Source organism: Petaurus breviceps, unplaced genomic scaffold (assembly GCF_028583685.1).
Source record: "Petaurus breviceps papuanus isolate PSGF00001 unplaced genomic scaffold, PetGlider_PUasm1.0 225, whole genome shotgun sequence".
Taxonomy (NCBI): domain Eukaryota; kingdom Metazoa; phylum Chordata; class Mammalia; order Diprotodontia; family Petauridae; genus Petaurus; species Petaurus breviceps.
The window spans coordinates 424,984-446,618 of record NW_027185889.1 but is presented as its reverse complement, the minus strand read 5'-3'; the positions used below and the strand labels follow the sequence as shown (position 1 = coordinate 446,618).

The following is a 21,635-nucleotide window of genomic DNA, read 5'->3' as shown; positions in this document are numbered from 1 at the left end:
TGGCAATGTCCATAAATATGTATCTCATTCTGCATCTTAATTCCATCACTTTTCTGGGAAGTGGGTAACATTCTTCATCAGTGATCCTCTGGAATCATGTTTGGTCATTATGATGACCAAAGCTGTTAGAATTGTAATTTATACCTTACCTGAAGGATTCTAAATAGCTGTGAATAGCAAAGAAGTAGGAAATCCACTGTGGCCTTGTTTTGTTTCTCTCTAATAACTTAAAAATGATGAAGCAGAGAATTAAGTTTTATAAACAGTAGCACAACTGGATTTACTAAAAATATTGGATGAATTCTTAACCTGAACATTGAAAAAAAATGTTTCCAGGAACAGATGTTTACAATCAAACAAACTGGGCAGCTCTCCAACAAGAAGCAACACTGCTCCAGCCTCTAGATTTCCAGAAGTTTGCCATTTGCTGTTAGAGTTTAATTATCAACAGGATGGAGGATGTAAATGTTTCATTTCAGAAGGCTAAGACTACCCAGAAAAAGTAAAACAATAAGTAATGGTTGAGGGTCAAGGTATTTTTCTTTGTATGTGTGTACAAGTGTATTATAACTGTATTAAATCATAATAATTTGGAGAGTTGGCCTGGCATGGTTGAAAGAGTTTTAGACTTACAGTCAAAAGACCCAGATTCAAGTCTCAAGTCCAACTACCACCTGTGAGATTGCAAGCAAAACACTTAACATCTAAGGTTACTCATCAGCAAAACATGGTTAATGATCACTTATAGGACAGAAGAATTAGAATTAGATTTTGGATGAACTAGGACACTCTCCCAATATCCTGACTGAAAATAAGTTTTTTGTATTCATTATACTGAGCTTCCTGGAACCAATACGGAGCATGGGATCATTCCTTTGGGGCTAAAGATGCAGAAAAATTAAACTCTGACAAAGGTTTCTTCTGTACTTATTTTGATCAATTTCAGGAGCAGAGAGTTATCTAAGGGATAAAGAAGAACAGCTTTTGCAGTTTTTCCCATAAAATTGTTTTACAATAATGATGCTGGGGCTCGGTGGGGGATGGGGGTGGGGACGACACATACATAATTGCAGCAAATTTTAACAAAAATCCATAACCTGATCCACACACTACTACCCAATGTTAGGAGATACAATTAAAAATTCAGCCCATGCTGAATGTTTTACTGATGAACTTTGCTGAACCCCTATATCAACGTTCAATCTGTCTGGAATAGTGGATAAAATGTTGCAAAAGAGATAAATCAAATTTTTGCATATTATCTTTTTTTTTAAAACACCTCTTAAATTTCCTGTGCTCAGTTTACATGTCCTTGTGTAATCACATCTGTCAACATCCCAGCTGGTGAATAGCTATGATCAAGATGAATGTTTTTGAGTCATCACCAAATAACTCAACACAGTATTTGGATATCTAATAGTGGTCCTCTAGAATGTTGAGCATAATACCAGAAATAGGTTAGACTCCTTCAAGCCCCAGCCTCCTAAACTCATTTTACAAATGATTAAACTGAGACTGGGTGAGATAAATTTGTCCAAGGCCATTTGCCTAGAAGGCAGAGAAACCAGACTGCAAAACTTCCAATGGAGGAAGTGAAGGGAATAAGCATTTATATAGCACTTATTATGTATAAGGCAATGTAGTAAATGCTTTACAAATATCTCACTTAATCCTCACAACTCAACTCTGGGGTTTTATTTAGTAGATTAGTAATGTCTGACTCTTTGTGACCCCATTTGGGGTTTTCTTGGCAAAGATACCAAAGTCCTTTGCCATTTCCTTCTCCAGCTCATTTTACAGATGGAGAAACTGAGACAATCAGGGTTAAGTGACTGGCCCAATGTTACACAGCTAAGTGTCTGTCTGAGGCTGAATTTAAATTCAGGTCCCCCTAACTCCAGGGCCAGCACTCTACCCACTGCACCATCTAGCTGCCCTTCAGTGCTGAGGTATTATCTTCATTTTACAGTTAAGGGAAACCAAGATAAACAGAGATTAAGTGGCTTGTCCAGAATCATAGAGCTAGTAAGCATCTGAGACCAGATTTGTCCAGGCCTGGCAAAGTATCAGTTGTGCCACATAGCTGTCTCTTGCAAGTACTCCATACTTATTCAATGTTCAATTTATTGATAGATCAGAAAATACATGTTAGTACAATAAGACCCAAGCTGTCAGATAAATAAAGGACAAATAAATTCAGCACTGATGCTGTTGGGGTAAAATGAGCATACTAACATACTGTTGGTAGAGCTGTGCACTGGCTTAATCTTTCTGGAAAACAACACATAACTAATGATAATAACAATGTTGTTCAGTTGGACATAGCACACCAAACCCTTCTATGCTCCATTATCTCTCAAAGTCTATCCATGTTCGTGTTCACTGTTTCCATGAGTATCTATTCATCTCATCCTCTACCATCCCCTTTTTCTTTGTGTGACCCTGGACAAGACATTTGACCTCTGAGTGCTGTAGACAATTCTCTAGGTCATAAATTTTCAAGAATGAGCCTGTTGGCATAACTAAAGAGAGATACTTCACTTGGGCATGCCCTTTAACAATGAAATCATAGGGCCACTCCCCATCCCTATCATTGTTCATTACCAGTGAAAGTCAAAGTAAAATTTATATTTAAAAAAAAAAGTCTAAACTATCCAGAATCATGCCTTTTGGAATCCTTAAGTAGTTAAGACAACTCTGAACTCCAAAGTAACTAAGAAAAATCTTTGATGACAATAAAACAACCTTTGGATACATATTTTCAGTGAACATACTCAAGAAGACTCCAAGAAACAAAAAATGGAACTAATGAAAATAGGTCTATTCATTGTCTGCAAGGAAAGTAGTACTCTAAACAGCTATGTATGTGAGAACTCAGCCTTTTCACACAAAAAAACAAAAAGCACAGGAAAAGGAACAGCAGACAACAGAGACCAGAAAGAAGAAAAGGATAGACAAGATCATATTGGATGACAAGAAATGGCAGAGATGATACAGCCACAATGGGGACAGAGAAACACAGACTTCCCAACTTAGGGGAATAAAAGTCAGCAATTGAATGTGACAAACATTTAATAAGTGCTGGCTATATGCCAGGTATTATGATAGGTATTAGTGATACAAAATTAAAAAGTGTGATCAGTCCTGCCTTCAAGGAACTTCCATTTTACTAGGAAGATATAACAGATTCACAATCAAGAAAACATATAAGGAGGGCAGTGCAGGGGAAGGGCAGGGCAGGGCAGGCAGGGCAGGGCAGGGCAGGGCAGGGAAAGGCAGGGAAGGGCAGGGAAGGGCAGGGAAGGGCAGGGAAGGGCAGGGAAGGGAAGGGAAGGGAAGGGAAGGGAAGGGAAGGGAAGGGAATAGAAGGGTAGGGCGGCATAAGGAGAAGATAAGCCGAAGGAAATTATTAGCTCCTTAATGATTATGCTAATCTAATCTTTTTTTTTATTCTGAGCTTAAGAGATAAAATAAGCATTTCCATTATATAGTAGAATTAAAAAAAAGATGACTGCATATGAAACTACAAATCTACTATGTACAACTCGCTTTTAGATATACAATAAAGTTATCGTGTAATTTTCTTTTTTTCTCTCCCCACCCTAGAAATGGCTACCATTATACTCAAATATGTGTATATACACACACACATATATAAAACCACTTTGCATTAATGAGATCACCTTCAAACTGAGAGAGAACACTTTAAGCATAAACAACTCTGTACTTTGGGGTATCAGTCCCCTGCATGCTGGTGCTACAACCTGGAAGGACATCAGTGTGATTTGCTAAAGCTGTGATAACTCCAGCAGTTCAATAGCCTAGGGGAAGTTAGGCAGGGGTCTAGGGGTAAGGATATTGGATCTGGCAGCCTGGGATCTTGGTCAAAATCCCAGTTTTCCTACTTAAATGATGACAGGCAAGTCTCCTTTCAACTCTCTAGGGCTCAGGTGTCTCTACTGTAAAAGGAAATAGGTCACATTATCTGTAGAAAGAAGAGGTGTGAGTTAGATGATCTCTGACTCCTTATGACAAAGCAAGTAATCTAAAACTTTATCCTACATCATCTGAAACAGCTAGCTCTACAGGATTTTCGCACCATTTGGGGTTTTCTTGGTAAAGACACTGGAGTGGCTTGCCATTTCTTTCTCGAACTCATTCTACAGATGAGGAAACTGAGGCAAACCGGGTTAAGTGACTTACCCAGGGTCATACAGCAAGTAAGTGTCTGAGGCCATATTTGAACTCAGGACAATGAGTCTTTCTGATTCCAGGTCTGGCACTCTATCCACTGCACCACCTAGTTGCCCCAGATTTATATGGTAGTACAAAGAAATGCATGGTGCATTTTAGAAAAAAGGCCACAAAAATCAGTTAGTAAAGATTGTAGTGTAAGCCTTCGCCTCTACAGGACATTTCCTGAATGTTCAGATAGCCAATTTTTACTGTACAGGGTTAAAAACAGAAAGAGTCTACTAGCCTATCAGGAAAGCGGCCTATCTCTCCTATATGCCTTATCTTTTTATTTTTCTTCTTTTTTTAAGGTGAATGGATTACAATGTGATTCTATTTCTAATCTCCCTCCTCACTTCTTATATCACCTGATGCCTGATTGTCCTTAAAACATACTTAGAGTTTCAGCATCCCAAATGTCTATATTTAACTTGCCTCCCCCTCCAGAGCCTGGAAGTTTTTCACACCACCACAGCCAAATTTTCATTTAATGGATGCCTCCAGCTCTCTGATCTCATGATCTTTATTTTAGAGAAGGTACAGAAAGTTGTGTTGATGCTAAATAGCTTTGGAAAACTGGGAAATGTTGTCCTTATAGTCATGACACAAAGCCATCTCCTCTTGAGAATATTATTTTATGAGACAGTATATAATAGGGATAGGGACTTAACCTATGATTTTGTTGGTATAGGGGACTCCCAGGTACAGAAACTACCTCTACTAAGGTAGTTGGCACCTTTTCTGACACTTACAGTCTTAGAGAGTTGCCTAGAACAGTGGTACCAAACTCCAACAGAAACAGGGGCTGTTTTAACTATAAAGAAGAATTGCTGTGGGTTGCACTTTGACTTGGAAAACCACATATTAACATACTTCCTTCTGTTTTATTGTACTTTTATTTGTTTTGTTCAATACTTCCCTATTACATTTTAATCTAGTTTGGGCTCCATTGGGAAGTATTGCAGACCACATGCAGCCTTCCTGTTCAATACCTTTGGCCCAGAGAACTGAGAGGTTAAATATTTTGCCAAAGATCATGTAGTCAATATGTGTCAAAGGTGGGCCATCTGTTGATGGATTAAAATTTTAAAAAATAAATAAATCCTTGCTGTGTTTGAGGAACTTTGTTCCCAAAGTGAAACAACTATTCACTAGCTATTTTCACATTCCAGGAGTATATACAAGAAAATAAAATAGTGCTCCTAAAAAAAAAGTTTCACCCTAAAAAAATACTTGGAAATAGACAAAAACAAAGCTGTTTACTTTTCCAAAATACTTTCCTTTTTATTGTTTTTTCTCCATCTACGTATGCTCACTTGGTTCATTTTTATCCTGTGGTCAAGCCATAATCCTTTGTTTACATCAGAGGCCCAGAAATAAAATCCTAAATTCAGAAACACAAGCTGAATGATGGAACCATTAAAACAATTGTATAGTTTGCAACACCATGGTCTTCTTACATCTGATTGACTATAATCAGAAATCATGCTAAGAATATTTATGAAATCACTGAAGGGATGTGTTATGTTGAATAGATTATCTTAAAAAAATTATATATATATATATATATATCAAATACTTTTCCCTCGCATGAAACTTTAATTTGCAAACTGTATTTTTGTTAGTACCCAAAAAATTTCAAATATTCTGTATCATATGGGTTGCCAGTATTTCTACGAGGTTTAGAAACAATGTTTAAACGTGACTAATTGATAAACTTCAGTTATATCATTAAATATCATTCAAAGTATTAAGAGCCACATTGTGCCATGTGGACATAACTCAAGACATAATCTGAAATGTTAAATGCTCTTAAACTTTTGTGGATAGAACATTTCTTTTAAAAAAATAGATTCAAAATGTTATTAGTTATCAGAAGAAACTAATAATCCCTAGAATATATCACAGGGGCAACTAGGTGGCTCAGTGGATAGAATCAAGAGGTCCTAAGTTCAAATTGAGACAGACACTTGTTAGCTGTGTGACCCTGGGCACTTAACTTTGTTTGCCTCAGTTCTTCATCTGTAAAATGAGCTGGAGGAAATGACAAATCATATCAGTGTCTCTGCCAAGAAAACCCCAAATGATGTCATGAAGAGTCTGACACAATTTAAATGACTCAAAAGCAGCAGAATACATCAAAGACCTCATTGTATCCATAGCATGATAGGGGGGAATCAGGGTTTTGCCCCAGGATGCCAAAATTCATAAATATTTCAGCACATCTACCCAGGGATGCTTTTCCCTGACATTTAAGGTGATCACACACTCCATCCCATCCTGCCTCCCAAGCAAAGACCAGTCTTCCAGTATATACAAACTTCACAGTGCCAGGGAGTGAAGCTGCTCTTCCAGGAAGGTAAAATGCAGCAGAACTGTCAGGCCCCACCTGGCCCTGCCTGCTCCTTCCTCCCCCACCCAGAGCCCCAGCCCTCAGACACCCAGCCCAGAAATTCCTAGGAGAGATTCTTATCAATTCATTATGTAAATCCTCCAAGGAGTATCCAACCCTATGCAAAGAAGTCATTTCTTTCCCCCCCCCCTCCACTATAATATTTTCAGGCTGCCATTACAATATTCAGGCTGACCATCTACCTGAGAGATTTTAACAAGCCACTTAAGCTTTCTTGGTCTCAGTTTCCTCATCTGTTAAATGTAGCCTCTAAGGTCCCTTTTAGCTTTAAATCTATAATCCACAGATCTCTCATTCTCACTCTCCATACTTTATCTGCCAACAACATTCTTCCTTATCATGACCTCCTAGAAGATGTCGTGATTGGTGATTTGCTGCAGCCTACATATTCCCACCATGCATTCCTACATGCCAGTTTTGACCTGGCTAGAATATCCAGTAGGAAATATTATCTAAGGGATGAAATTTCCAATTGAGAACATCTTACATCCCTCAACCTTTCATTAGGGTCATAACTTTTCTTAATAGTTTTGCCTGATTACACAATCCATTTGGAGAGAGGCACTCCACCTCACTTTAAGGGGGGAAAATGTAACTTTCAGGAAAGAATCTTAAATCAGGAGTTCTTAAACTTTTTCTGTCATGGATCCCTTTTGTAGTCTGGTGAAGCCTAAAGACCCTATTTTAGCATAGTATTTTTAAATGCAGAAAATACAATACATTGGATGACAAAAGAAAACAATTATATTGAAACAGTTCTCAAAATATTAGAAAGACAAATTCACACAGTCCAAGCTAAGAAACTCCTGCTTTATATATAAATCTCAAATTTCTATAAAATAACACTACAGCTTATTTAAATACCTCATTGTGTGAGGAATATTAGGTTGCCCAAAGCTACAACCGAAGAACATAAGCTTTGGCAGATCCTGCCAAACTGTAATAGATTTGAATACAGCCCCAGGAACACACTGGGGACCTGTCCTCTGAGGGACCAGCCTAGCAAAGTTCAGGACACCTTATCATCAGAAATACGGCCACCATGGGGAGTAATGAATTCTTTTCAATGCAGCAAATCTGAAGACCATCTCTTAAAGAATGGAGGGGTTGCAATCAATGTCAGTGAAGCACCCACCCACCCAGATGAAATCATGAGTCTCTCAAAGTATCAACACAGTTTCCATGTAATGCATGGGAATAATCAAGACAATGAGATCTGACAGAAGTGACAACAAATTTATTTCATTACTTCATTTAATAAATTATGTAAATCACGAGGGCCAATACCCTTAACCAAAGCTACACACTGGGTAACCAGGTGGTACTTTATCACACCCTGAGACACCATGAAATACATTAATAAAAAGCTCAGGAAAGTAATGAAGGAGCAAGTCCAACAAGAGCACAAAATAGCAATTTGTCTGCCATATTATTCATTGCCTCTACATTAAGATATCTCTGAAATGGACAAATTAACACATCTGTAACCTTCAAGTTACAGATGCCTTACTCACATAATTAAAGATTATACAAACTGCAGAACTAGATGAACCATTATCCTGCTCCCTCCCCCAAGTCACTGTGTATTTATTTTTGTATCTATCTGTTGTTTACCTCTCTGTGAAGATTATTTCCTCAGTAGAATGCAAGCTTCTTGAGAGCAGAGGCCTTTCTCAAATTTGTACCTGTGTCCCCAGCTCCTTGTACAACACCTGGCATATAGTTGATTATATTTGCATTCAGGGTTTTCAAACACTGTTCATGATCAACAGTATGATAAAATAAATCGCAGTCAAAATTAGAAATTTCCATGGGCCTCTGGATCTGGCAGAGTGGTAGCAGAGTGGCTACAGTACTGAGCCTGGAGTTAGAAATACCTGAGTTCAAATCCAACCTTAGGCCCTAGCTGTGTGATGGGCAGTTAGGTGGTGCAGTGCTGGGCCTGGAGTTAGGAGGACCTAAGTTCAAATCCAGCCTCAGACACTTATTATAAATGTGTGACCCTTGGCAAGTCACTTAACACTGTTTGCCTCAGTTACTCAAATGAACTGGAGAAGGAATGACAAACCACTCCAGCATCTTCACCAAAAATAAACAAACAAACAAAAGAACAAATGGGGTCACAAAGAGTTAAACACTACTTGGCAACAACTATGTGACCCTAAGCAAGACACTTAACTTCTCTTTGCCTCACTTTCCTAAACCATAAAATGGTTTTTTTTTTTTCAATCCATAGGGCTAGTGAAGTAGTCAGGTCAACAAAAACAGCACTTTCTCCACAGGGTTGTTGTGAGACTCAAATGAGGTAACAGTTATAAAGCACACAGCACAGTGCCTGGCCTTCTGTAGTAGGCACTATACAAATGCTTATTCCCTTCCCTTCCCCACCTGCCTTGTGCCCACAATACATCATACTATGTATTATACTTATGTCTGTTCAAGATCCTACTAAACACAAAATCATTTTTATCACTACATTCCTCTCACCTAGCTCAATACACATAACAGAAATTTAATAAATGCTTGTTAAAGAAGAAATTCTAGACCACTCTCTGCAAACAATATTCCTGTAGCATTTAATCATTCAAAGTTTTCTTATCTATACCAAAAAAAAGGATGATAGTTAGCTCCTATCATAACAATAAAAGAGAAGGTGTTCAATAATGGCTAGGGAGTTGGTCCTAAAGCTGAGTTAGGAAGAAATGAGTTAAAATCCCATCTCTGACATGTAAGGGTTATGTGACCTTGGTCAAGTCACTTAACCTCTTATGCTCTAGGCAACTCTCTTATATAAAAGAAGGTACCAAAATTCATAGAGTTTCCTAATCTGGGTCTTTCCTACACCAGTGATTTCACAAACCCATTCCCTTTTTCTGATAGATTATTAAACAAAATGAATAGTGCTAAGAGAAAGAGTATTGGAGGAAGAATACTAAGGCTCAAACTCTGGCTCTGCCAATTACTACTTGTGTTCTTTTGGACAAAGCTGTAAATTCCTTCAGGCCTCAATTTCCTTGTCTCCATAATAAGCCTACTGAACTATATATAGAACTTCTAAAATCACTTTCTGCTAGAGATCTTTGATTCTATCATCCCATGGGTCTTATAAGAGCAGCTAAGTGGTACGGTGGATATAGCACTGGGCTTAGAATTAGGAAGACTTATCTTCCTGAGCTCAAATCTGGGCTCAGACACTTACTAGCTGGGTGATCTTGGGCAAGTCACTTAACCCTAGTTGCCTCAAGTTCCTCATCTGCAAAATGAACTGGAGAAAGAAATGGCAAACCAGTATCTTTGCCGAGGAAATCCCAAACGAGGTCATGAAAAGCAGGACAACTGAACCAACTAAAAACCACCATGATCCCATGATTCTCCCTGTAATTATTTAGAAACAAATCATTTTGGTGAGCTTGCCTTCTTCAAAATTCTCCTGAACTAACTCGATCTTTCCCCAATTACTCAAATTTGCATTTATAAACTTAAAATATTTGTCTAAAAGGAAAAGAAGACAAAGTGAGTTGTCAGCTCTCTTTCCTCCTTTCTAAGTGAGTAAAACCAACATTTACTCATTTCATTCTGGAAATCCTGAGTCCCTGAGAATGACAAATGTGATTGGAAATCTTTAATTGTTAGAAGAGAGATCAATAGTAACTTGATAGCACTGCACAGAGTCTTGTTGGCATCAACAAACTACCTAGAAAATGTGCTAAAATCTCTGAAGTCAGAAGACTACAATCCATAGGGCTAGTGAAGTAGTCAGGTCAACACAAAGAGTTCAGAAGTTCCCAGATCTTGAAGGAAAACAGTAGTCTTTGACAACAACTCAGGAACCCCATCTATGGGGTGGATTCTAAAGCCTTTATGTAAAGTTTGCAATGAAAAAATAACCCAAGGATATATTATATGCTTTAAGGCAAAGACTACCTGCCTACCGGGGATTCTGGTCACACTTTTTTTCTGGGAAAGAAGCCAATATAAATTCTTTTTAAATGTTAAAGGAAACACATCTTATTCAAACTACAAATGAAAAAGGATCAAAAGTAAAAGAAGACAAATTATAAAGGGAGATTCTTCCTGCTAATGAACAAACCATCAGTGTCTCCCTAATTCTAACTTCTGACTTCTTGATTAAAGACTTTTCCATGTGCAATAAAGTTTTAGTAGAAAATGAACCGACCAAGTCAGCAAAGGAAACAATGGGTCAGTACATTGTTTCTGCAAAAAAGGCATTTACAAAAAGGGAGCCTCCTCTGTAGCATGCATAATTGGTAAGATACTGAAAGGCACATTTTTCCCCCCTTGGGAGCTCATGAAGATAAAATCTTCAGGGAAACTGACAGTTCTTTTTGAATAACTAACTACACAAGAACATTACCTATATTTTTAAATATATATATTTTCTTAAAAAACACATTCATTGGGCATTAAAATTGTCTAGGAGCTAGGACTACAGAGATAAAAATGAGATGGGGTCTGCTTTCAAGGAATTTACATTCTATCTGCAAGGGTGGAGTAGTAAGAAAAAGCAAGAAACAAGTAAATTAATATAAATTTGAACAAAGTTATAGAAAATCATTTGAAGAGAATACTACCAACACCAGACAAATTCCAATGTGTTTTAATTAAATAAGCTCTTTCTTCTTTGACTCCTAAATAATAACATACATTCATATAGGGCAGGTCTTCATCTTCAAAATCTACCTCTAACTTCCCATCAAGATTAATTTACATACCAAATTATTCTCTAGGACTTAAAATTTCCAAGTACTAGAAGATGAAATATACAATGCTTTCCTTAGTACAGAATACACTGATCAGTTAGATGGAACAGTGGATAGAGTGCTGAGCTTGGAGTCAGGAAGATTCATCCTCCTGAGTTCAAATTTGGCCCCAGACACCCCCTAGCTGGGGGACCCTGAGCAAGTCATTTGACCCTATTTGCCTCAGTTTTCTCATCTGTAAAGTGAGCTGGAGAAAGAATGGCAAACCACTCTAATATCTTTGTCAAGAAAAACCCAAATGGGGTCATAAAAAGTTAGACACAATTGAAAAATGACAAAACAACAGAATGCACATTTATCCAGAGTTGGATGGAACTCAAAGGTTCATAGGTCTAGAGCTGAAGTGACCTCAGAGGTCACCTAATCCAAACCCTTTATTTTACAGTTGAAGAACCTGCCACAGAGGTTAAGTAATTAATTAACCCAAGGTCACAAAAGTACTAAGTGTCAAAGGTAGGATTTGAACCCAGGTCCTCTGAGTCAAGAGCTCATGTTCTTTCATCTAATCTAAGTCATTCCTAAAAAAATAATTCCCTCCTACAACAAACCCAAAACATAAGCATCTGGCCTCTACTTGAAGACCTCCAAAGAGAGGGAACTCAGCATATGCCAAGCATTCAACTTATTGGTTCCTCTAATTATGAAGTTATTTTTTTCCTGACCTCAAGCTTGAATTCTCCTCTTTGCAACTTCAAACCATTTCCCAGTTCTGCGCTCTGGAACCAAACCATTTTAGGATTTTTGTTGCCTAAGCAATGAGGTAAAGAGAAGCAAGTCAACCTCTTCCCCATGACAGCTTTCAAATACTTGAAGGCAACTTGACTATTCCCTCTTAGACTTCTCTTTTCCGTGCTAAACACCCCCTATTCTTCCCTTGCTTTCCCTCCCCTCCCCTTCTTCCTCCCCCTCTGTCCACATAGGGTATTATACCCTTACCTGCGGGTGCTCTGCCCAAAGGAATATAAATTTTGATGGCTGAAACCTCAAAAGATATCTTGGTGTTTACTAACTAGATTTCTTTCTTAAAAGACCAGGCCTTAAACTCACCTCACTGGCTGTTATTGATTGGCCAACTTCAACTTGGGCTTCAGGCCCAAGTCCCACTTAGTGGTCATTTTTTGCCCCATTCAGCTGCCCTCCTTGCCCCCCATGCCTCAGAGTGAATGTAAATAGTAATATGTTGTTGTTTTGACCAGAAAACTGGAAGATCTTCCCCTCCCAGACTGATTTTTTTTTTTATTAGATAAAAGGGACCATTCCTTGGTTCATTTCTTACCTATCCTTAATCACTGAATGAGTATTGCCTCAGTCAAAGTGAGCCCTTGCAAAGACTCTAGCTTAAAAAGCCCAAAGTTTCCCACTGTATCTAGGGCCATCTCTGGTCATCCTGATCTGTATCTTGCCACTGTACCTAGATGGCTCTAGAGGACAAAGTGAGGCTAGTAACTTTGCACAGCCCTCCCTCACTTAAATCCAATTCACTTGCAGGTCATGACATCACCTCCCTGGTGTCATGGTCCTCTACAAGAAAGAAGGACAAACCAAAGAAGAAAATAGAATAAATGGGGAGGGGGGAGGGGGGCAGGATAGGATGAAGGGAAATATAGTGGGTCTTTCACAATATGACTATTATGGAAATGTTTTGCATAACTACACACGTATAACCTAAATTGAACTGTTTGTCTTCTCAATAGGGGTGGGTGGGGAAGGATGAAGGGAAAGAATATGAAACTCAAAGTTTTTAAAAACAAATGTGAAAAAAGATTGTTTTTACATGTAACTGGGTAATAAGATATATAGGCAATGGGGTACAGAAATCCATCTTGCCCTATAAGAAAAGAAGGGAGGGTAGATTGGGAAAAGGGGTAATCAGAATGCATACCATCTTGGGGTGGGGGGTAGGAGAGAGATGGGGAGAAAATTTGGAACTCAAAATCTTGTGGAAGTGAATGTTGAAAACTAAAAATAAATAAATAAATTCTGATTAGAAATGGAAATTTTTTTTTAAATGAATGAAGGACAAACAACATGTAATATGGAGGTAAGGCAACCTTGGCCTTACTGTCTTCCTCTGGTTTTTCTCCTGCTTATCAAGAGGGGAACACATTAAAAAATGAAGGCCCTACTCAGTGTAAAGCACCTCAAGGAACAGCAAGAGAAAAAAGATGGCTTATGGGTGGGTGATTGCAATTTTATTGGAGTACTTTAAAGAGGGCCTTCCTCTTTTGCTAAAATTGTACAAGCATCTGTTCCAGAGAAAATGTTCCTTTTGCCTATATTAAAGACCACAACTTTAAATAGCTGCTATTATCATAGCCATTTTAAACAAGTACATTTAGTGTGCTGGGCAGCAATGAGAAAAAGATTAGCAAGACAAACTGTGCTTCTGGCCCATGGTGGAATCCAAAAGGTTGTAGCCATTTCAGTGTTAGAGCAGCAGGAATTCAGTACTACCACAGGGGTGAATTAGCACTGAAAAATTAAGTGTAGATGACAAGACAAAGGCCTGGTGGAATCCCAAATGTAAATTAATGATCAAATGTATATATACACACACAAAAAATCAACCAAGAGACAGAAGGCAAGCCATTTTCCCCAGAGTATCTGTACATGCTCTCGGTGCCTGTATGTGGGTCACTTGCTAGATTAAATCCTGTGTCAGGCCCAACAGAGGAAGCTCACAGCAGTCTATTCAGGCTCTGCCTGATTTTAATTTGTGATTTCAAATAAAATAGATTTACTTGTCCAAAACAGCAGAATAGCCCTTCTCCAAGCCAAGCTCCTTAAAACATCAAAGAACTTAGCAAGAGGATAAAAGTGCCACTTTATGTGGCAATCCATAAACAATAAATTAGACTCTTGTTTCCCGTTTTATTAAATATATATTCCAAACTAGGAGAATTTAAAAGAAGAAAAAGGACTAGTGCAGATTTCTGTTTCTATAAGTAATTAGTCAATGAAAGGTGAACGTTGGAGGAAATTGTGAGTTTCCTTATTAATTTTGTAATAATTGTCTCTAGATGTTTTCCAGTAAACTGATTGATGCCTCATGGGTTAGCTCTATTAACACATATTGGAAATTGCAAGTTAATTTCAGTTTACTCCAAAGACTGTCTTGTTTTAAAGGAACTGAGTTTACTACCTTCATTAGGACATGAATCAAAAAGGATGTAGACCACATGAGGTCAAAAGGGCAAACTAACACCAACCTTAAAAGACCATTTGGGAGCAATGAGCAAATATCATCAGTGAGGTTGTTTTTAATACATCATGATCTTGAGAAACTTTTTAAAGTTTTTTAAAGTTAGCACTACTCAATTTTAAATACTGTCAGTCAAAATCAGTTAGAAAAAAAAAATCCATCTAGCAGTGTGCCAGCACTACAGTTTGAATTTAAGCCCAAATGACCAACTAAACCACAATTTTGTAAGCGTGAATTTTTGATAATCCTAAATCCTGCCGTGGGATCTTTCCTGAAAGTTATGCACAGGGAATCCTTATTACTCAAAAGGCAAGTTACATGTACAATGATGGGAGAACCAAATAAAAAGTCATCCTGGTTCAATTTTACACACAGCAATGGACAATAGTGAAATTATACAACCTCAATGGGCAAAGGCACATCCTCCCTCCCTGAATCCTAAATGATTTGGTTCAACAGCCTTCTTTGTCTACCTGAAGCATTGGCTCATTGTGATTTGAGGTCTTAAACAAGAGATTCACTTTCCTTTACTTGTGCACTTTTCTATACATTCTGATATAGGTTTTTCTTTCTAATAAAGAACAAGATAAAGATAAGAAAATGATCAGAATAAAGTTTGTTATTTTAGAAGAGCCTCTCTTTTTCTTTTTATATTATTTTTATGGATCTTACAATAGCTTCTTTCAGGAGATTGTAAAATGACGGATGCCATCATTCACATTTATGAGGAAAACAGAAAAAGGAAATCTCTTCTTTCGACTTGTTTTCCCCCAATGTTTAATGCAGAGACCCAAGTTGTTCACAGAGATCTGGAAAATGGGAGGGGTGCATCCATGTGTCACATACAACACACAGGCTCATGATTAGCTAACTGGCTGGTGTTTTAATTAGGTCCAATTCCAGCCTCTACTCTCAAGAGTAGAGACTTGAAATTCAAGATCATTATATGGTACTTACTGCCTTTGGGACCTAGAACAAGTCACTCAAACTCCCTAAGCCCCAGTTTTCCATATCGAAAATGTAGAAGCTAAACTAGATAGCCTCTAAGGTCTCTTTCAGCTCTAGTCTGAAGCTCTAGTCTCTGTAAGACTCAGGGCAAGTCACTTAAGCTCTGTCTACCTGTTTCCTCATCTATAAAATGGGAATAATAATAGCATCTATAGCCTAGGGGTTGTCCAAAGACTAACATGAGATAATACTTGTACAATGCCTCATAAACTTTAAAGCATCATATAAATACTAGATGTTATTATTATCCTTTTATTTATAGGAATAAAAGCATATAAAAGGAAAAATATCTAACTGAATCCGTGAATTCAACAATCATTTAAGTACCTACTATGAGAAAAGTCTGTTCATCTGCTGCTCTAATTTCTGAAACTGATTGGATTCTCTCCTATCCCATCCCAGGCCATTTCTTAGGTTTCAAGTAGAAACACATGTAAAATATTCAATTTTACCGTAAGGAAATTGATTTTATCATAAGAAATTTCTATGTTACTGCTCAGTTCTGATTAGTTCTTAGTTCCAGTCTCAACCAACCTACACCAAACACACCAAGCCATTACATACACCCTTTAGATTCTAAAGTAAACTTGATCTCTGTAGTGAAAAAAGAAATTATAGCAGTTTGAGAGGTACCAAAGTGGTAAATTTAAGTTATAGCAACATGATACACCCCTGAATCAAATGTCTGATTCTTGGAGTTTAAATGCAAAACTCTGAGTGAAGGAAGTCAGCAGTCAGAGCTGCCTCCCACGTATATTGAATGGTCGACCCTGCAGTTCCAACACTGACCTCCTTTAGAGGCTTGTATTTCACAAAATCTCCTGTGGGGCAGCATAAGTCCACAATTCTAATTTAAGCCATTTTTACAACTTGGGAGTTTATTGTATGACACAGAGTAGCAGAAATAAATAGGCCACAATTTGGGGATTTGTGTTTTCCACCCCTGATTCCTGCCTCTATACACATAGCATACATTTCTATGTGTACACAAACACAAATATAAAGAGAGAATAGTTTTCTAATACATATATAAGTAGACATACTGTATAAAGTAAATTATATAATAGCAAACAAAATAGCCATTATATATTATATTTATTAATATAAAATGTTATAGGACAGTAGTTTGGGATGATCTATATTTGAGATTATACCTTAGCAATGTAATATCAATCATCAATCAATCAATAGATGAAGGAGGAAACATTTAGTAGAACCTCTGAAAATACAGGAAAACAATTACTTGGATCACATACTAGTTTATTTCAAGGGCAACTACAGAGCAATGCTAAATCTTCACTAGAAGATATGTCATAATTAGATTTTGAAAACCTAGAATTATGTACTTTATATACCTTTGTGAAATGGACATCACAGTTAAAATGTATACTCATAATTGTTGGAGGACATCCCTAAGATGGAAAGGATTTGATCACAATGTCAAAAATAGGAAGTATCAGACCTCTTAAATATATATATATACGCATACCCTAAATGCATATATATGTATATATATATATATGAATGATACAAAAGTATACTGTCTCTCTAAATGAAGAAAGTGATATGAAGAATTATACTTACCACTAACAACTAAATCCTAATTACCACAACACATGCCCCTGGACTTAAGTCAACAATACTTTTATACTATGATTTATGAGCAAGGAGTAATGATATTTTTGTTAGTCTTCACAGAAAATAAATTATACAAAAAGTTAGTTTAAGTAAAATTGTAATTATTAAAGTATAGTTTTCTCCTGGGTGTAATGTCATTTCCCATTCAGAACTAAGAAATTATTAAGAAGAGTGTAGAGTGGCATAATCTAAATCATCACAGTACCCAATAAGAGTTAAGGTATGTAAGAAGGCACTTTAAAAATTAACTACATATTCCTGCATTGAAATCTTACCACCTTTTTTCAAGTACTCCTTGCATATTTGCAATTCAAACTGCCTCAAGTAGAGTCATAGAAGGCCAAGGATTCATGCCTGAACCTATTTTCAGCGCAAAGTAAGCAATCTTTGAAGGAGAGAAGATTGGGGGTTTTTTTCTCTTCTTCCTGGAGTCACCAGCAGGTGCACTACACTACAACTTTGGAGAATAAAGACTACTCCTGTGACAAGTTTATACACAAACTATTTCTCAAAGTACAGGACAGCAAAAATCTGTAAGTTGTGACTAAAAGTTTAGAGAAAATTAAAGTCGAACACTGGTTTTCCCCTCTACTAGGCTCTGACAAATACTCCAGTTCATATATCAAAGAAGGATTTCTTGAATTCTGCCACGGGGATCACTCTGGGATTTCAGAAGCAGGCTAAGAGTGGGTGTGAATCAAGAATCGCTGACCTAAGACATATACACATGCTTTTAGGCTAATAGTAGAGAAAAAAAGAGACTATATAAAAGTGCTAATTGCAACCAGGAGAGGATCCAGACTTCTCTGCTCACTAACCAACCACTACAAGCAATACCAGGCACTACCTCACCCTAACCCAAGGGATCTATACACTTCCCATAGCAAGAGAAGGAGCTGATGAAAAGCTGTCAATGTAAATCTATGCTCACTTTTTGAATGGTTTAATTTTAATGGAGCACAAAAGCAGGTCAGTTAATAAGTTTAGTCAGGCATACTGTTCTCCCCAATATATTTTAATTATGCATCTGTTTTAATTGTAATCAGATTAAGTCACCGGAAAAGACACAAATTGGAATTTTCCGTAATGGCTAATGGAGCTTTTCATCAGTTTCTAAACACCAGCATGTTTAAAGGAGGAAAAAATAGGTTGGGACACCATCACCCCAGAAATCGATGCAGTTTCTTTGACAACACAGTTCAGGTCTCATTAGCCACCCAAACTAACCCAAATACAAAAGACCATGTCAAAGCCCCATGGGCTTCATCTTTCCCAATTAGCATACAAGAACTGCTAAGCATAAACGAAAACTTCCAAACATAAATGAAAGCTGAAGGCTTATATAAAATGCTGCTCCATCGATCTCATATGGGAGTGTGGGGAGCCAAAGAAGCCTGGTTCAGAACTCAGATATTAAATCCTAGTAGTGGACTTTAAAACAAGAGTCTCTTTGAGATGCGACTTCCTCAAGTTAGCTCCTGAGTTCTTTGTTATGGGTTACACTTATAAGGAAGTTACTTGAGTTTTGAGATCAATAGGCTATATCCCAAGATTTTAATTAAAAGCTAAAACGTTTGATTCAGCACTCGGGGTATCTTTGGGTGGTCAGCTCTAAATGTGATGTCTTTTGAGGATTGCAGTATCCGTTTATGACTTCGGGCTGCATTAGCAGGTACCTGGGGCCTAGATCAAAGGTCTTACCCTAAAACTTTAGTCTCCTAGATAACAAATCCTTATCAAATTATCTATTCTGTACTACTTCCAGGATATGACAGACTAAGATAATGATAAGAATACTTTGAGTCCCCTTCCTTTGTCTCTTTTGCTCTATAAAAACCTTGTCCTGAGAATCACTAAATGGAGTTCATCGTTCTTCCTTGAACTACCCACATGGCCTGGTCATTTCTTATTCGGTCTCCGAATCATACTAAGTGCTGGCCACTGAGCAGCCCACGGCATGGGGGCACCTCAGGAGTAGCGTTAGGTTGCCTTAAAGTACTATACAAGCAGACAAGGAAAGTTGAGGCAGGCAAGGGGTTCTTATTCCGGAAAATTAGCAACTGTCAACCGCCTGTTTTCGATAAGAATCTCACAGTTTTTTTGTTTGTTTGTTTTTAAGGGGGGGTGGGGGGAGAGTTGCAAGAGAAGCGCAATTAAAGGGGAAATGAGGGGTGCGGGGAAACGAAGGGGGTGTCCTTAGTGCCCAGAAACACGATCACTTAATATGTTGTTGTGACACCAAGTAATACTTTTTTTAAGCTAATGTTCATTAACTAAGTTTCCCAAATAGCAGAGATTTCCTTTAAGAAACTTTAGTGTCTGCAAGCACCAGAAAGAATCAGGGAGAGAAACCTTCAGAGAAACTAGGAGCTGAAACTAACTAGTGCGGTTTGCTCCCGGTGTGTTTGCTTGGGGGCTGGGGGGGGGGCGGGGGAAGAGGGGAGGAGTGACGATTGTTAAGTTGTTGAACCCTGCAGTCAGGACCACTCTCCCTCCAACTAGGCTCCTAGTCGGAATCCCGAGGCCAGCCAGCCAGGCAGCCTAGCAGAGTTCCCATCCAGCTCCTTTAGTTTCCCTCCCACTTCACCTCCCTTCTTACCTGTCATCGTAACAGAAATCCGCACTCAGAGTGTTGAGATACAAGACGAGCCCCAGGGCGCTGCTCACCAACTCAGCAATCATCTCTCCACCGCCTTCCCTTCTTGCTCCCTTTCCAATACAAGGGTAGCCGCAACAGAGAAATAAGCATCAATCCCCACCTTCCGCTTCTCCCAGCTTCACTTTTTTCTCTCTCCTCCTCCTTCTCTCTCCCACCCTCCTACCCCTCCCCTCCTCTTCCCTTTCCCTCTCCCCTCCCCCAAACCTTGGAACCCACCCCTCTTCTGGTGCTCTTCACTCCTGGCCCCGCTTGTCTCCTCCTTCTCCGTCCCTGGAGCGCGGGCTCAGAGCGCTGTCCCCATCCCTGGGAGCCCTGGCGATCCCTCTTCCTCCGCTCCACCCGGACCCTAACCCATGGCAGTTGGGAAAGGGGGGAGCCCTGGATGCGGTGCGAAGCTGGGGGGCTAGTGAAGGGACTACTGGGGTGCGAGTGCGGGGAGGGAGAGATGGACAGGACCGAGCTGGGCTGCTCGTGCAGCTGGAGGAGAGAACAGGGAGAGAGAGAGAGAGTCGAGAAGGGAGAGTGGGAGGGACGGGAGCGACAGCTGCCTCTCCTCCTCCGCCTCCTCCTCCGCCTCCTCCTCCTCCTCCTTCCCCTTGCACAGGCTCTGGGTGCCCTCTTGGTCTCCAGCCGCCGTGGCGAGCCGTGGCGAGCTGCTGCAGCACATTCACTCTTTATTAGCTCCTTCCAGCCCCCAACCCCTTCCGCACTGAAGTGAGAAGCCGCGACTGGAGGTTCGGGGAAGCACTCGCGTGGGGCTCTGGGGGCTCCCCCCCGCGCCTGCGTGGCCACCCCTTCATGCGCTTTCTCCACCCGGGCAGCTCCTCCCACCTCTGAGCTTGCACCTCCTCGCCTGGATCTCGGACTCCTCCTCCTTCTCCCAAATTCTCTCCGACCCTCCGCCGTCCCCCCGCCCCCGCCTCTCCCTTCTCCGACTTCTTTTGCCTTCAATTTCACACTGGAAAGCCACAGAGACCAATCATCGGTGACTGCTGGAAGGGAGCCCGAAAAGGGGTGGCCTGAGTGCGAACAGTGGGAGGAGAAAAGGAAGAAGAAAAGGGCGAGGGAGAGACTTGTTTTCCTCTCCTTCTGTCGGGGTCGGCGGCGGCTGGCACAGACCCAGCCCAGCCGTCTCGGTGCCAAGCACCGCCAGTTGTCTCCATGGTCAAACTGGAGGTCATCTGGAAAAGGAGAGGAGGGGAGGAAGAACAGGTTTGGAGAGAGCTGGTTTTTAGTTCGTGCAAACACACACACACACACACACACACACACACACACACACACACAGCCCCAGGAAAGAAATGGGACTTTAACTACCCCTCCCCCCCAGGGGCATTAACTCTGAAAAAGCAGGTTCCTTTTCGCGAAGAGGTCGTCGGAGGAATGTTGGCCCGGAAATTTTAAGGCGTTTCTGGCAGTGGACGTAGTTAAAGAGGAAAGGATACAAGCAGGTGGGGTGGGGGAGGGATTAAATTAAGACAAAGAAACAATAAACATTCCTTGAAGCTACCATGGAGACAGGTTGTGGGCACAGTTAGCAAGAGTGCTCTGCGCAGTATGAAGAAGTCTCTAGTTCGGTAGTTCATTGGCAAAGTACAGGAATCTTTCCAGGTAGCATTAACCTGGAGAAGCGGGCAAATTCACCACGTTCTCTTTCCTAGGGGATAAAGCCGAGATACGTGGGCGCGGAGGGAATCCAGC

At 39.6% G+C, this 21,635-nt stretch overlaps 1 protein-coding gene across 4 annotated transcripts in view; it reads right to left on the bottom strand.

Annotated features, from left to right (window-relative positions):
• TMTC2 (transmembrane O-mannosyltransferase targeting cadherins 2) overlaps positions 1 to 20,769 on the bottom strand; it is a 570,414-nt gene extending 549,645 nt beyond the window's left edge. The window contains exons 1-2 of one of the 4 annotated variants that reach the window (XM_069095098.1): positions 20,151 to 20,769; positions 19,875 to 19,984 (exon numbers count right to left, since the gene is read on the bottom strand). In XM_069095098.1, coding sequence (XP_068951199.1) covers positions 19,875 to 19,957 — 83 coding nt within the window. In that variant the 5' untranslated portion in view covers positions 19,958 to 19,984; positions 20,151 to 20,769. Of the gene's footprint in view, positions 1 to 19,874; positions 20,004 to 20,150 lie in introns of those variants that run through there. The other 3 variants (XM_069095096.1, XM_069095099.1, XM_069095097.1) reach the window with 3 other exon arrangements.
• Between the last annotated feature and the right edge of the window lie 866 nt (positions 20,770 to 21,635).